The sequence below is a fragment of the Corvus brachyrhynchos genome, unplaced genomic scaffold, assembly GCF_000691975.1.
Source record: "Corvus brachyrhynchos isolate BGI_N302 unplaced genomic scaffold, ASM69197v1 scaffold148, whole genome shotgun sequence".
Taxonomy (NCBI): domain Eukaryota; kingdom Metazoa; phylum Chordata; class Aves; order Passeriformes; family Corvidae; genus Corvus; species Corvus brachyrhynchos.
In genome coordinates this window covers 3162650-3177429 of record NW_008239785.1, presented here as the reverse complement: position 1 = coordinate 3177429, position 14780 = coordinate 3162650, and the positions used below count along the sequence as shown (strand labels likewise).

General features: G+C 51.1%; 1 protein-coding gene across 1 annotated transcript in view; it reads left to right on the top strand.

Annotated features, from left to right (window-relative positions):
- CDR2L (cerebellar degeneration related protein 2 like) overlaps nucleotides 1-14535 on the top strand; it is a 19024-nt gene extending 4489 nt beyond the window's left edge. The window contains 5 exon segments of the mRNA XM_008640600.2: nucleotides 8035-8147; nucleotides 9505-9653; nucleotides 10565-10729; nucleotides 12214-12911; nucleotides 12914-14535. Coding sequence (XP_008638822.1) covers nucleotides 8035-8147; nucleotides 9505-9653; nucleotides 10565-10729; nucleotides 12214-12911; nucleotides 12914-13086 — 1298 coding nt within the window. The 3' untranslated portion in view covers nucleotides 13087-14535.
- The last annotated feature ends 245 nt before the right edge of the window (nucleotides 14536-14780 follow it).

The window sequence follows — 14780 nt, the reverse complement described above, 5'->3', positions numbered from 1 at the left end:
CCAGCTGTGGGAGGGAGGAGAATTAGAGGAACCGCTGGAAAGAAAAAAGGCAAACAAACAAAACCAAAGAAAAACCCCACAAAAAACCAACCAAACAAAAAACAAACCACACCAAAATCAGAGTTTTCCGTATCTTGTATCCTGCAACAATCAGCTAACAGTGGCAATTCTCCTTGGCAAGGCCGTGTATGAAGGATTTATGGTCTGAATCCTGAAGGACATTTTCCTCCAGCGGCTCTGAGCCTGAGGGACTGGGAGCCAAGGCACCGGCCACTAACACGCTGCACGTGGAGCCTGTCCCCCCACCCCAGCATTTTCCAATCCTCTTTCTTTGCTCCTGTACCAGCCAGTGCTGGCTGATGACAGGGCAGATGCACTGACTCAGTGTGACAGGCAGGAACCACTTAGAGCAGTGAGAGCACCAGGGTCCCATTCTGCTCCTGCTAAAAGCAGTGCCAGCACTCAGGATAACGCACGGCTCGCTCACTCCCGCACTCACACACTCCATCTCCTCTCCCAAAAGGCTTTCCCAGAGCAGCACAGTGCTAAATTCCCACCTCATCTCACTCCAACAGATCTATGCGCTCACACTAAACATATCTTCAGGACTTCCAAAGCTTCTACTTAATCTGCCCAAAACAGGTACATGAGCCAAGAATTTAGGAAAATATCTCAAATACAAAACACCCCAAAGGAAGGAGACCAGATGTTACACAACTGCTGCTTTTTGCACAGCTGGGAATTTCAAAGGGATTTTATGTTACAGTTTATTTTTCCTTTTTTTCCATGTGTATTTTACAAACAGTTATAAACCATCTCTCCAAGAGACAGTTCTAATGGTTTAAACAGCCTGTTCCTCTGCAGCTTTCTGGGAAGTCACTGTAGTCTACCCCATGTGTTGTGCAGCTGCCCTGGCCCTGCTCAGTTAATTTGCCTCCTCCCTGACGAATTCAGACCTCTGAGTGTGTAATATCCAGGTCCATGTTGGCCTCTTCCAAATATGCAGCAGTTGGAGCAAGGACATGATCATGCCATCCTCCAAGTTTTCTTGGTCTATGAGCAAGTGTTGAGTCCTGGGAAGGCACCTGAACTGGGAGGTGGTGACCAAGCACTGGTGCCTGCAGGAGGAGGCAGAGCAAGGAGCAGCACAGCACATCCCATGAGCATCAGTCTTTGCAGCAGAACTGTGTCAGGGACACTGGTTTTGGTGTTGGGCCCCCAAAAGAAGTACTGCTCTGCATCCTGTTCAGGACTAGTGATGGACATAACACCATTTGGAGAGTACATCAAGTATTCCATGACTCCCTTTCCCTGGAAACTCAGACTGGAAGGTTACAGCCCTGTGCTCTTCCTGTGCAGCTGCACAAACAGCACTGATCACTCATCTGAGGTCAGGATCTCTTTCCACATGGGCAGCATCTCCAGCCTGTGCCAACAGCCAGGCACAAGGCAGCTGGGCTGTGAGCTGAGTGCCTGGAGGAACAGGGCTTCCTAACCTCCCCGGGAGCAGTAGTGGGGCAGCACCCTGCAAGATGATACACTTTTCTCCAAAGTCAAGAAACAGGGCTGCTAGATAAGAGGTGGGCAGGTTTTTGGTGTTGCTGCAGAGGGTCAGGCTGTTTCTGCATTTAGCTGTAACACGTGGCTGTGGAAGAAAGGTCTCTGTACCTATATGCCTCTGGACATGAGAGGTAGCAGACAGAAGTAACCAGCAGTGGCAGTGTTGGCAGGGGTCTTGGGGGCTGCTACAGCTGCAAAGTGACATTTGTGCTGGAATGTTTGCTCCCCGAGTGTCCAAATCACTCAGGATCAGTGGTTCCACCTGCCTCCCTCCAGCAAGAGGGGAACAAGGGCATCCAAGTTGGCTGGGAATGGCTCAGAGTAGGGGAATATGTTGTGTGATCAGGAGCAGGGCAGGAGAAGTGACACGGTTGTGGCAGCCCGGTGCTGTGGGCACCGTCCCTGCCACGTGAGCACAGTGACCTGTCCTTCGAAGGGCGCCTTTGCTCGGGGCTCTGCACATGCACAGCACTGTGCTGAGCACCCTGGTGCTCATCCTCCTTGTCCATCCTGTGTCACTTACAACCTCCTGCCCCCAAAACACACAGGGGAGAGGAGTTCTGCCACGTGGCAGCCATCCACATGCCTGTGTCTTTAGCTTTAAAAGAGTAGAAGCCTTTATTCACGGTTTTCTGCAACCCAACACAATTAATTAGTTGGAGATTTGCTGCCCGGGGGAGGAGCGCATGCAGAAAAGCTCTGGCTGCCTTTTTCCCTCCTCTTTCTTTGCTCCTTCTCTTCAACAGCCCCACTTGTATATATTTATTTAGGACATTCTGATCCAGGTGCACTATCAGAGCCTCACAGCCACCAGTCACCAAGCTCTTTCAAACCATTTTAGCCTATAAGGCAAACACAGGCACTGAGGCTGTTTAGATAAGAGAACAGCAGGAAAAGATGCAGATGGGGCCTCAGCCATGGTCTAATAACATCCTCTGTGTTCTCACGCTCTAACAGCTTGGCAAAAGGCACAGCGATTGCTGTGGGCACAGGGATGGGACTGCTCTGTGTGTGTTTGTAGAGACTCAGCTTGTAAGCAGAGGTGACCATCCTGGGTCTCAAGCATTGATATAGAGGGGAGAATTTGGGGTGCAGGATGATAAGAGGGAAGACAGAGAAGGTATAAATTAAATCTGAAATGTCTGGTGAGCATCTGAGAAGAATAAAGGAGAGCAGATAAAGAAAACACCGAATAGAACTGAAAAATACAGAAGGCAAGGAAGGGAGCAGCAGGGGCTGAGGGAGCTGGAGGGCTTCTCTGCAGCACAGCACAGACAGTGCGTCCCTGAGCGCCTTGTCAGGGATTTCCACTCCTTGGTGATGCCACTTTTGCTCAGGGGGCTCAAGATAGCATGGAAGGAGCTGTTCTCAGTGCACTGGGCTTGCCTTGACCCCCTGCCAAATACCCTTCTGCCACCACCTGAGGCTCCCCACCAGGGACACTTGCAAAGCCAAAGGCAGCACAGGAGCACGTAACAGATTACACAAGAGAAAGAAAAGGAAGAAAAAAACCAAGCAGGAAATCCAGCAAATCTCATTAGGGTAACGAAAATGCCAGTGTGACCAACATCAGCTCAGCCCAGCGAGAGCCACAGCTTGAAAGGGGGAGAAGGAAGAGGAGGAGGCAGCTGTACTGCCAAGGGCTTACACACCCCATTTGCTCTCACCCAGCCCAACAGCGGCTTTTCCCCACCTGCTTCATTGGGGCTGTTTTACAAAGCAAGCCCTGCCTTTGTGGAACACCACATTACACCAAAGTAGCAGATCCTGCCAAAAAACACACAGAACACCAAGTACAAAGCTGAACTGAGCAGCAATGTCTGAGTTACACCTGTGTAAAAGGGATGGGGAATCCATGTCCCAGCAGCAACACTGGTGACTCTCTGGAAGCTCTGCCTGGCCTTGGGAAACACGATCTTCTGTGGAAGGGGCATGTTGAAAAGGCTTTTTCAGGTTGTTTTTAAGATGTTGCCAGATGGCATTTGCTTCCCTGCACCCCAGCAAGTTCCATTGTAATGCCTTATACAGGCCAAGTACAGAGATTGCTTCCATCACCTGCCATGGAGCAGCAGTAAGTGATACACAAAAGCTGATCTTCATTGTAATATATCCAGACAGCACAATCCCTTGCAACTAAGAAGGAAAATAAATGAGTAGCAAGTATACCCTACCCCGGGGTAAACCAGCATAGCATCATTCATTTAGACTTTGAAAGGAATAATTGCACCCACCCTTGACTTTAAGTACCCGTGTGTAATGGAGCAGACAGCAAATGCCATTAAATTAAACGTCAACAGCATTAAACATCAGTTCTTAACTCTCAATGTACCCCATCCATCAGCTTACAAGCACCCTGAGCTTCCTCCAGAGACCTCCACACCCTCCTCCCTGCTCTTCAGCGGATGCATTCACCGTGTGCAGCACAGGGCAGGAGCAGCCCTTTCCACAGCCCCACATTTAGGAAGGGGCCACAAGTAATTCCTTTACAGATGCTCAGCAAATCCACAAGCCCCTGCTCATCTTAACCACATAGCAAAGGACTTCTGTGCCCCCTGCAAGCTGCTGGCTTTGCAGGACAGGGACAGGGTTGGTTTATTAAAGGTGAGGAGCCAAGTGCAGCATCCCCAGTGTGTTCTCTCACAACCTAAACATGAGAATCCCTCGCTGCAAGAGAGATGACAGGGGAAAGTCCAAAGCAGCTGCACCAGATGGTGGCTTCCTCCAGAAAGCCGCATTTACGAAGAGCATCTGAACAGCTACCAGATCATCATCGTGCCAAGAGCAGCCGAAACCTGCACGGCACCAGGCTTACGCTCTCCCAAAGCCGCAGCCAGGACGTGCTGGAGGGAAGAAACCCCTCCAGAGGGCGGGCTGTGGCAGAGTGCTGTGCCCAAACAGATGCAGGCCAGCACTGGGAAGGCAGAAACAGCTCCGAATCCTCTTTGAGCCTCGTTGCACGGCTGGGGAAGCGCCCAGCTCTGCCGCAGCCCCAAGCAGGGAACATCCGCCTGTGCCAGCACTGCCACACGATGCTACCGTGAGGGAATACCCTGCAGTTTGTCCCTCAGCCTCCTTCCATCAAAGGCAACCTGCTACAGCTTTTGCATCAGGATGGGGTTTTTTCAAGTTTCCTCAATGGCACAGAGGCAGCAGAATTATAGCTGGGCTGCTGCTGCTGATCTCCTGCTGCTGTGGCTCCAGGACAGTGCCTCCTTGATGTTCTGCCCAGCCCTGCTCCCCTGTACCAAGCACTGCTTGGAGTCAGCTCCCGCTTCCTTCCTGCCATATGTCTCTCTTCTCATCCCCACCCTCCTTGCTTTTCCCATGGAAGCTTTCAGGGAAATGCAGCCTCCATCCCTCCCCTCCAGGGTTCCATAGGCACAGCCCTTTGTTTGGGGACACAGCGTGGCTCCTTGGCCGGTGTTAATTAGAAGGGTCACGTCAGTGCTTGCAATACAGGGTGCCAGGCTGGTGCTGCCCGGGACAGTTTGCTTCCACAGTTCTCTCCTGACAGGATTTGGCAGCATCGAGACCCCATTTTTGAAGATGAACATTGGCCATTTCACAGCCAGGACTGGCCAGCACAGGCAGGATGTGGAGGGATGGGGCACATCGAGCGGACACACAGCACTTTATTTCTCCTCCTGCATCCAGAGGGGAGGGGGAAGGGAGGCATCAGCATATCTGCTAAATTAGGGCAAGTCCTTCAGCACTGGCTGGCTGATCTGACAGTGGAGAAGCAAAGAGGAATACGAAAAATGTGGGGAAACCTCAGTACTATGTAGAAAGGATTCCTGAATTCCTAAACAGTTCTTTTTCTCCCCCAAACAACTTGGTGAAATTTCAAATTCAGCCTCAGGTTTCCGAGGTCTCTGAGGAGAGGAGCTGTGTGCTCCCTCAGCCCAAGCAGAGCCACAATTAGTACAAAGATCAAGAGGGATCTGGTCTAAAGACGACATTAAAGCACTTCTACACAGCATCCCCTCCCTCTCCACAGGCTGGGGGGACCAACAGGTGGGGAAGAGGACTCGGGCACAAGGGGGTGGATGAGACAGGATTACCAAGGATGCTTTGGCTGGCGGGCAGAGAGTGAGGGAGTGTGTGTGACAACGACTGAGGCACTTAAAAGACACTAAAAGAATCAATTCCCCCATGTCCTTCAAGCTTGGAGTCTCCCAGGCCCTTATGCTCAAAATGGAAATGAAGACTCAATTTCCTCCTCAGAGCTGAGCCCCATTCATCTTTCCCACTCATCCCCAAATGCTGCCCATTTCCCCCATTAAATTATCGCTGACAGAGCCCTTTAAATTACAGTGCAGGGTCTTGCACTGCCTAATCCACTTAACTCAACCCCAGCTGATTAAATTGGATGCCATATGGTGGGAGAGCACTGGTGTAATCCGCAGGGACGGGGACACACTTGACTCATTACCTGGAGCACAGCACAGAGCCCTCTCACTACACACCTCCACCTCGAGGCCCTGCTTGCTGCCAGGGATGTGGTTTCCAAGGTGCCACTCTCCAGCAACAACACTGGCTGTAGCAAGGTGATGCTGACATTAAACACAGCCCCAAGCAGCTTAAAGGCACAAATTATCCTTCATCTCTGCTGGCATCTGGCTGTTCCCCCAGCCCCAGCTGGTATAGCAAACACTCGGGTCTCCCAAGGGCACTTTATAAACTAGGGAAATTTGGTGCTTGGAAAAAACCAAATAGGTGGAGGAGGTCTGTCCATGGGGAAACATGCCAATAACTTGATTGCAGGGAGAGCTGCAACTGCAGCTCTCAGACTGGGTCACTGTGCAATGATGAGGATTATAATTAAAAAGGTCAGAGCCCTTTTAATAATAACACCCTGCAATGCAGGGCACAGCCGGAGAGCACATTCCCATGGAAGGGGGAGATTCGAGGACACACTGAGCAGCTGTTGGCAGCACCACATCTGGGGAGCCAGCAGAAAGAAACACGAGTAACACACAAACTAATAACGTATCAGCACATCCCACAGCACAGCATTATCCATCAGGAAAGCCCCATCCCAGGCACTGACAGTGCTGTAGCTCACCCACTGGCAAGCACTTGTGTCCAAGGTCAGCGTGAGCCTCATTTTGTCATGTGTGAGAGGTCAGGGCTTTCCCAGGCACAGAATACATCCCAGGAGTCCTGGCTCCCCTTCTTCTTGTCTTAGTGACCAAGTATCTCTCTTTCTCAATCAACTCCATGGCCAAATGAAGTACTAGAGAAAATTATAGCTGCTCTCAGCCCTGGCAGAGCCTTTACAAAACACATCATTAGATGCAGACTAGAGAGGAGCATTACACAGGCTAAGAAAATGCCAGGGCAGGTCCCCTCATATGCTGCAGGATTGTCACTCCTTAATTACCTACAGCTGCATGATAACCACACCAGAGAGACAAAGAGCAGTAACACACACCAGGACTTGTTTCCTTCCTCGTGGAAGGTTTAAAGTCAGATTTGCACTCTGCCACCCTAAGAGCTGTTACCTCTAGAAGCATCAGGAAAAATGAAACCCGTGTGCTCATAGTCAGGCTTTAAGAAGACAACCAACTCCTGTAAAAGCAAAGGGCTGTTCTCAGAGCCAGCTGTGCTGTCCCAGCCCCACAAACAGCATCACCTGTGTGCTCAAGCTTTGGCCAACAACAAGATTCACAGGGCCTGGAGGCTTTTTCTTTTCCCAGCAGCAAAAACAGTATTTTAAACTGACCACACTGGCAACATCTACTTTTCCCTGCACTTCTCCTGAAGTCCAACTATTTCTGTAGCTTCCTGCGGGCGTTTAGAGGTGGCGGAGAGTGAACACAAAGCAGTTTGTCCTTTCCCTGGAGCTGCCCCCGGGAAAGAGCCTTGGATTCAGGCACTGCAGTGCTGCCAGGGTGGCACATCTGGGAGGTGCCTCCAGTCCCCTCGGGCCACGTGGGGTTTTATTACTCCTGTCAGTCTATTAGCAGGTGATGGATGGAGGCTGACAGGGAAGGCAAGGCACTCCCTTCGTTAGAGATAATAATATAATTTACAGAGCATCCCCAAGGCCCTGCAGGTCTTTACCAACCCTTTGCTCTATTCTGGTGGGTGCTGAGCCCTTCTCAGCAATAGGGGATGGAGGTGCTGAGCACCTGCCACAGCCCAGATTCTGTGCTGATCCTGGTTACAGTGTGCAGGGAGTGCAGAAGGGTTTTGCAGCCAGCAAAGCACCAAATCTTCATTGCATGGAGGAGCTGCAGAGCCCTGAGCTCAGCCTCCCCTCACTCCTGCACCCCAGCAAGACAAGAGGCCAGAACCTGTATGTTCTGAGAGCATGCATCCAGGTCAAAACATGCCAGTAAAACCAGTGCCATGAAAAATGTGCTGCTGTGCTCGGTGTGGGGTCATTTCTGGTGGCGGCAGGGGGAGATCCCACCACACCCAGCCCTGGAGCTGTGGGAACTACAGCAGCTTTGTCCCTCTGCTTTTCAGACTTGCACTTGGCTGCAGAGCTGGGGAAGACACTGCTGGAGCGAAACAAAGAGCTGGAGGACTCCCTGCAGCAGATGTATGCCACCAACGAGGAGCAAGTGCAGGAGATCGAGGTAGGTAGGGACACAGTCGGGACAGGGGTGGGGACGGGGGCTGCTTGGCCACCACTGTCACTAAGGGTGAAGGTGGGAAAGGGGCACTTCCACCAGTGCCAGCAGCTCAGATGCCAGCAGTAAGGCAGGGATGTGCCATGGGGCATGGAAATTGAAGTATCTTCTGTAAGTGCCTGAAGCAGGATGGATTAAAGTCTGTTCAAGCTCATCCCAGCCCTGGGGAGGGTCTCTTTCCCCCACTAACTGGCATTTTCCCTTTTCTCACATCCTCGCTCCCTGCCCAGATGTGCATGCCAGATTTTGGCACCAGATTTTGGCATCAGGCTGCATCTGGGTCACGTTTGTCCTTCCCCTGCACATCCGCCAGCCTTCACACTCATTTCTCTCTGCTCTGCTGCAGCTTTCCCTTGATCCCAGAGACTCAGAATCGCGTTTGTTCCCAGCTGGCCTCTCAGCACCCCCATAACACAGCCCCCTTTGTTAGAGGCATTAAATAGCTCTTTCTCCAAGAGCTGCAATCTAAACCCCCATTTCAAGCATCCTGTGAGGTCAGGGCAGTATTTCTACGAGCTCGCAGAACTGATCTTAGAGGCTTAAACCTGCTGTGCCTGGGAGGGTTTTCATCCACTGGAAGCCTTCTAGGGATCTGTGAGTTAAAAAAGATTGGACACCTCTGATTTAAAAGGACACAGGGCAGAGGAGGGCTGCAAGTTCACAAGAGCAGCACATGATGCTGCAGGGATCAGACAACCAATGTTTGAGGGAACAAGTGGATGGATTTAGCCATCCCCCCTCCAGCAGCCTGTCAGAAGCACGTCCACCATAGGATTTGGAATCTGGCACCAGCTGAGAGTGAGCACCAGAGCAGATGCTCCCCTCCCAGTCTACCCAGGATAAAATTTTGCAATGGCAGACTTACAGGAAAGGGTGTGCAAATCCACAGGAACTGCAGGTCTCCTCATATTTCACGGACTAAGAGTTTTAGCCTGAATTCCCAAGGAAACACAGCTTTTGCAATCGATCTGTCAGAGGATCCAGTAACCAACCAGCCAATTTCAGTCAACTTTCAGTCCCAGGAATATCAACTTTCTTTAGTACTGGGAATAAAAAAAGCAGCTGAATAGAGAGACATTGAGGTTACTGCCCTTCATAGAGGGCAGGGGAAGTTCAATCATATTTACAAGTTCAAACTATTTACAGTGGGCAAGGGGATGAATATTTCATCTGTGGAAGAGGCTTCAACCAGGCAGACCCACAGAGCACATTGTCAGAGGAAGCAAAGGCTGCAGGAATTTTCTGCTTGTGAAACAACCTGAATTTTGGACGTGGAGTGCTCATGCTTGACTTTTCCTTGCAGTACCTGACCAAGCAACTGGAGATGCTGCGGCAGATGAACGAACAGCATGCAAAAGTCTACGAGCAGCTGGACCTGACAGCACGGGACCTGGAGCTGGCTAACCAGAAGCTCGTGCTGGAAAGCAAGACATCCCAACAGAAGATCCACTGGTACGGCCTCCCCTGGATCCTCAAGATGCAAGAGCCTTCAGCTCACCTTTCCCCTGCCCCAAGGTGCAGGCTGTCCTTGCTATTTAAGCCATTCTCTTGTCGTATCAGCCCAGTTCTGCAGCCATTTAGAACACAAGTGTGTTGCAGTAATGCTGGTTAGCAGGGGTCAGCCACAGCACAGACGTCCCTGGGATGAGGGCTGGATAAAAGAGTATCTGAAACTGAGAGAGAGGCACAGCAGCCTCTCCTCAGATCAGTTTCCTTGAAGAAGAGGTATATAATCCTATCAGGGAGATCCCCAGCACACAGCCCAGCAGAAACACCAGGCACAGATCCAGCAACTCATGAAACCCTGGCTAGTCCACGCTGAAACACCAGTTTATCAGTAATATTTCTTTCCTGAAACAAACCCATGATCAAGGTCATCCCTAGAAACACCAGCCTAAGCCATGTCCTTGCAATGCATCGTCATTTGCAAACAACTCTGTGGAGAGGGAGTTTCTGAGCAGAGTGTTTTACAAACTATCCACAGACAGAACAAAACAAAATCTCTGCCCAGTCTCTGTATTTCTCTGTAAGATAAACAAAAGGAATAGATACTTGTTTTAAGTGCAGAGATATTCCAGGATAGTGCTTATGTCCCAGAGGTGACTCTTTCAGCCAACTGATTTGAGGACAGAAGGACTCAAATCAATCCCCCTGCCCTTTTTTATAACCAACCCCACTCAAGAGTGACCACACAGAGAAAGACCAAAAGAAAAAAAAAACCAACCAAGTGCTGTCATGATCCTAGGGGACACACTAGAAACTGGAAGCACCTTCCCTAGATTGGCTTTCTCTATAGGAAAAAAACATCTTTTAGGAACCTGTAGCACCTGACTGCTCACCTGTGCTCCCTCCTCTCTCTGCAGCTTGACAGAAACGATCGAGGGGCTGCAGAACCAGGTGGAGGAGCTGCAGAAGCAGGTGGAAGAAATGCGGAGCTTGGAGCAGCTCCGCATCCGGCGGGAGAAGAGGGAGCGGCGCCGAACCATCCACACCTTCCCCTGCCTTAAGGAGCTGTGCTCCAGCCCCAGGTACGGAGCCTTGGCTTCAGCCACCCCTCCAAACTGATCCAAACAAACAAACAAACAGGGGAGGCGGTGGGTGAGCCGCTCTGGGGGTGCACAGAAAGCCCTCAGACATCGAGGTTGGGCATCAGAGCCTGAAATTCATGGCTGGAGCTGAAGGGGGGAATGTTCCTCTCACCAACCCACCTGCCTAAGGTGGTGTTGGCAAAGCAGAGCCTTCATGATCCCAGCACAGTGATACTTCCCTTCCCCAACTAGCACAGCACCAGCACCTCTGGCTCCCCAAAGGCAGTTCAGATGGTGCATTTTGTGCTGTGTGACTCCAGAACTCCCCAGGAACACCAGTCGCACAGCCGGATACACCACGTGCTGCCAAGTGCTGTACAAACACCTCCAGCACTACTGCAGCCTTAATCCTCCTCAAAACCCAGCCACTGTGTTAATTCACTGACCTCATGAGGGCACTTCTTGCTCAGCTTTGTCCACAAAAGAGGGATCTTTAAATAGATAAGCAATCAATAAACTTTGTTACTGAAAGCATCCTCTGCCAGAGGGTATGAACCAAAGACATTTTCACTGCAGCAGCAATGGGGATGTTAATCAGGCCAAAACCTGACCCCCAGCAAAATCCACTTATGTCTCTGTTGTTCTTTTCCCCCCAGTCCCACTCTCCCCCCATACCACAGGACCTCGGGTCCCCTTGCAGCTCCACAGTTGGCTCTGAAGGTCAGGCTGCCCTTCAGCGCCTTGAAATCTGTTCAATACCCCCCCCCCACAGCCGTGCCTCCCAGGGGAAGCCATGGAGCTTGCACTGTTCCAATCTGCTCTAAACAAACAGGGTGCCATGGGTACTGCACTGAGGAGAAAAACCCAAATTCCCGAAGGGAAGGGGGAAGTGCTTGTTATCACTTCCCAGGCAATGAAGAAGGGGCACCTCTATCAAAAATCTGTCTGCCTTGCCGTGTAAATCTTCCCTCACTCCCTCCAGAGCAGCTCCCAATCACAGGGCTGCACAGGCAGAAGCACATATGGCTGGGTGGGTCTGGGGTTGTCACCATATGCAGTGGGTAGTTGGTGAACCCATGGGGCAGAGAGCAGCTGATGGACTCCCACTAGGAAAAACCCAAAGCCACCTACTTTCAGCTCAGACTGGTAGCACTTGAACACTCATTCTTGCTTCACTGCAATGCTGGTGGCTTGTCTGTTAATCAGATGTGTCTTTTACCTTTTAGGGTCTCATTTCCCTCCTGTCTTTTATTACTGCTGTCCAATAAAACTGCAAGTTCTGTGGGACAGAGGTTTGTCTCTGTGTCCAGAAGACCCCCAGCCACACCTTGTGGTCTCCTGGCACATGGAGAAGGCACATCTCACTCCATGAACTCATGTCCTTTTTGGACATCAGTGGAGTTACTTACATAACAATAAAACACAAATCCCTCACCAGAGTATCGCTTGGTCAGACTCGCTCAAGCATCCTTCTCCTCTTTCAGGTATGAGGATGCGTTCCAAGTCCACAGCTCTTCCACAGAATTCAACCAGAAGCCGCTGGAGAGGGAGAACGAGCGTCTCCAAGCCATGGTGAACTCGCTGAGATCCCAGGTGAACCAGGAGAAGCAGCGGAAGGAGAGGGTGGAACGCGAGTACACCTCGGTTATCCAGGAGTACTCGGACCTGGAGCAGCGGGTGTGCGAGATGGAGAACTGCAAACTGCGCATCAAGGAGCTGGAGGCAGAGCTCCTGGAGCTGCAGCAGATGAAACAAGTCAAGAAATACCTGCTCAGCAGAGAGGACAACCTGTCCGAAGCCCTCCTCGAGCCGCTGAACAACGCCCCGGAAGCAGATTACATCGACCTGTCTGAGGAGGAGGGAGGGAAAAGCCACGGGACATCCATGACCCCTTCCCCAAACCACCCCGTGCGGAAAAGCTGCAGCGACACGGCCCTGAACGCCATCGTGACCAAGGACGCCGTGAGCCGGCACGAGGGCAATTACACCCTGCACGCCAACAACGTGCGCAAGCGGGGCATGTCCATCCTGCGCGAGGTGGACGAGCAGTACCACGCCCTGCTGGAGAAGTACGAGGAGCTGCTCAGCAAGTGCCGGCAGCACAAGGACAGCGTGCGCCACACGGGCGTCCAGACCTCCCGGCCCATCTCCCGCGACAGCTCCTTCAGGGACTTCCGAGGAGAGTTGAGCGGAAACCCAGGGAGAAGACCATCAGCAAACACGTGGACGCCGTGGACAAGCGGCTGGAGCAGAGCCAGCCCGAGTACAAGGCTCTTTTTAAGGAGATCTTCTCCCGCATCCAGAAAACGAAAGCGGACATCAATGCCACAAAGGTGAAAAACAAGAGCAGCAAATGAGTCCTCGCTCTCCCTGCTCCCACGTGCAATTGCAATGGCCACGTCTTCTCTTGAGCCCCAGGAAATGCCACGTGGCCCCTCTGCTTTGAAGGTTCAAGAGGTCTGCAAGCGAGAGAATGTCACAGGGACCCAACTCACTTTTTTAAGCTTGGGCTCTGGACAGCCTGTTGGGACAATTGTACATTGTAGTTAGAGGATTTCAGAAACCACATGACGGATCTCTGCATGAGTTACTGCCGCTGCCAGACATCACAACAGCAATGTCAACCCCACCATGATAAAAAAGAAACCAATCTCCCCCTCCACCCTTTTTCAGCTTGTCCTACAGCCCAATTATCTGCAAGCAAAAGCCTGGATGTCCTCCAGTGTCCTGCCACAGCTGGAGTACAGCGTCTCAAAGTAAAACAAAAAGCCATCAGAACTTTAGGGGCTGCCCCAGCACAGTAGCCCAGTCCTCCAGTTTGGTTTTATGGCTAAGAACCTACGCTTGAACCCAAGAGACGTCTATCTCTGCCTTCCCCAAAGGGCAGTATGGTCTTGCTATTTAAGCCATTCTCTAATCAGTCAGGTTTTTCAGCTCTTTACAATGCAAGCTCATTGCAACTGGAAAAACTTGAAGAGAAACATAAAACTGATTGTTCCATCTCTGTCAGCGTCACTCAGTGTTTCAGTCCACACTCTCCAGACCTTGCAGGCATATGGGATTTACTCGCTTTAAATCTGCCCTGGTATTTCAACCCAGGTGAAGCACCGTGCCTGGTAGGAACTCGGTGCCCAGGGCTTTCCCATAGCGAGACAAGAAGTGCTATTACAATATCAGAGACACACTCTCATCTCATGGTCTGGGTACCAGCTCTCTTCAAGAGGTTGTCATTGTCCCATCATAGCAAATTCCTTAAAAACAGCTTGCATGGGCTTACAAAACTGACTCCCAGGGACTCGCACACAAGCCAGGGGATGCAGCATCTCCCGGGTCAGGAGTCTGGCCCTGGCAGTAGCACGGATCACACATCACCCCTCACTCCTGCTCCAAACATCTCCCCAGCCTTTTTTTTTTTCCTGCGAAAAATAATCTTTCTTGGCTGAGACACTGTCGCCTCTCATGTTCCAGTTCCCTTTCCAGCACTGAAATCTCCTCACTTTTGCTTCCACAGACATGCAAACACACAGCCAAAAGGCCAGTGCAGTCTCAGGAATCACCAGTGTCCAATTTCCACGAACTAGATGATGACCTAGTACGGTCAGACATGTTTTAGGCAGAGAAGCAGCATCTCATTACAGCTTAGGCAACACCCTGAGCATTGAGCCACAAAACCCAGCAGTTCAGTGTAAGCAACCTACTCTGTACCCGCCTGGAGCAACCATCAGCTACATCTGGATTCTCGTTTCACCAGCTTACATCCCAAAATATTGGGTCAACGGCTGGGACTTCTGCAACATTGAGATAAATAAATGAGAATGTGGCTTTGGAAGGGGAAGACTGTTCAAATGGAATTATCCCTCAAGTCCAGGGCTTTGATGCTACAAGGAGCGACTTTTCTTTCACTCCCCATGGAATTAATGCAGAAAACCCCCCAAAACCACCCTGTTTTGTTGAGCTGAGTAGCACAGAGGTAAGCTGGCAGGAGTGTGATGTGCAAACCACCCCTGCTCCAGAGTTCTCCTCCTCAAAACCACCAACTGCTCCGCTCTTC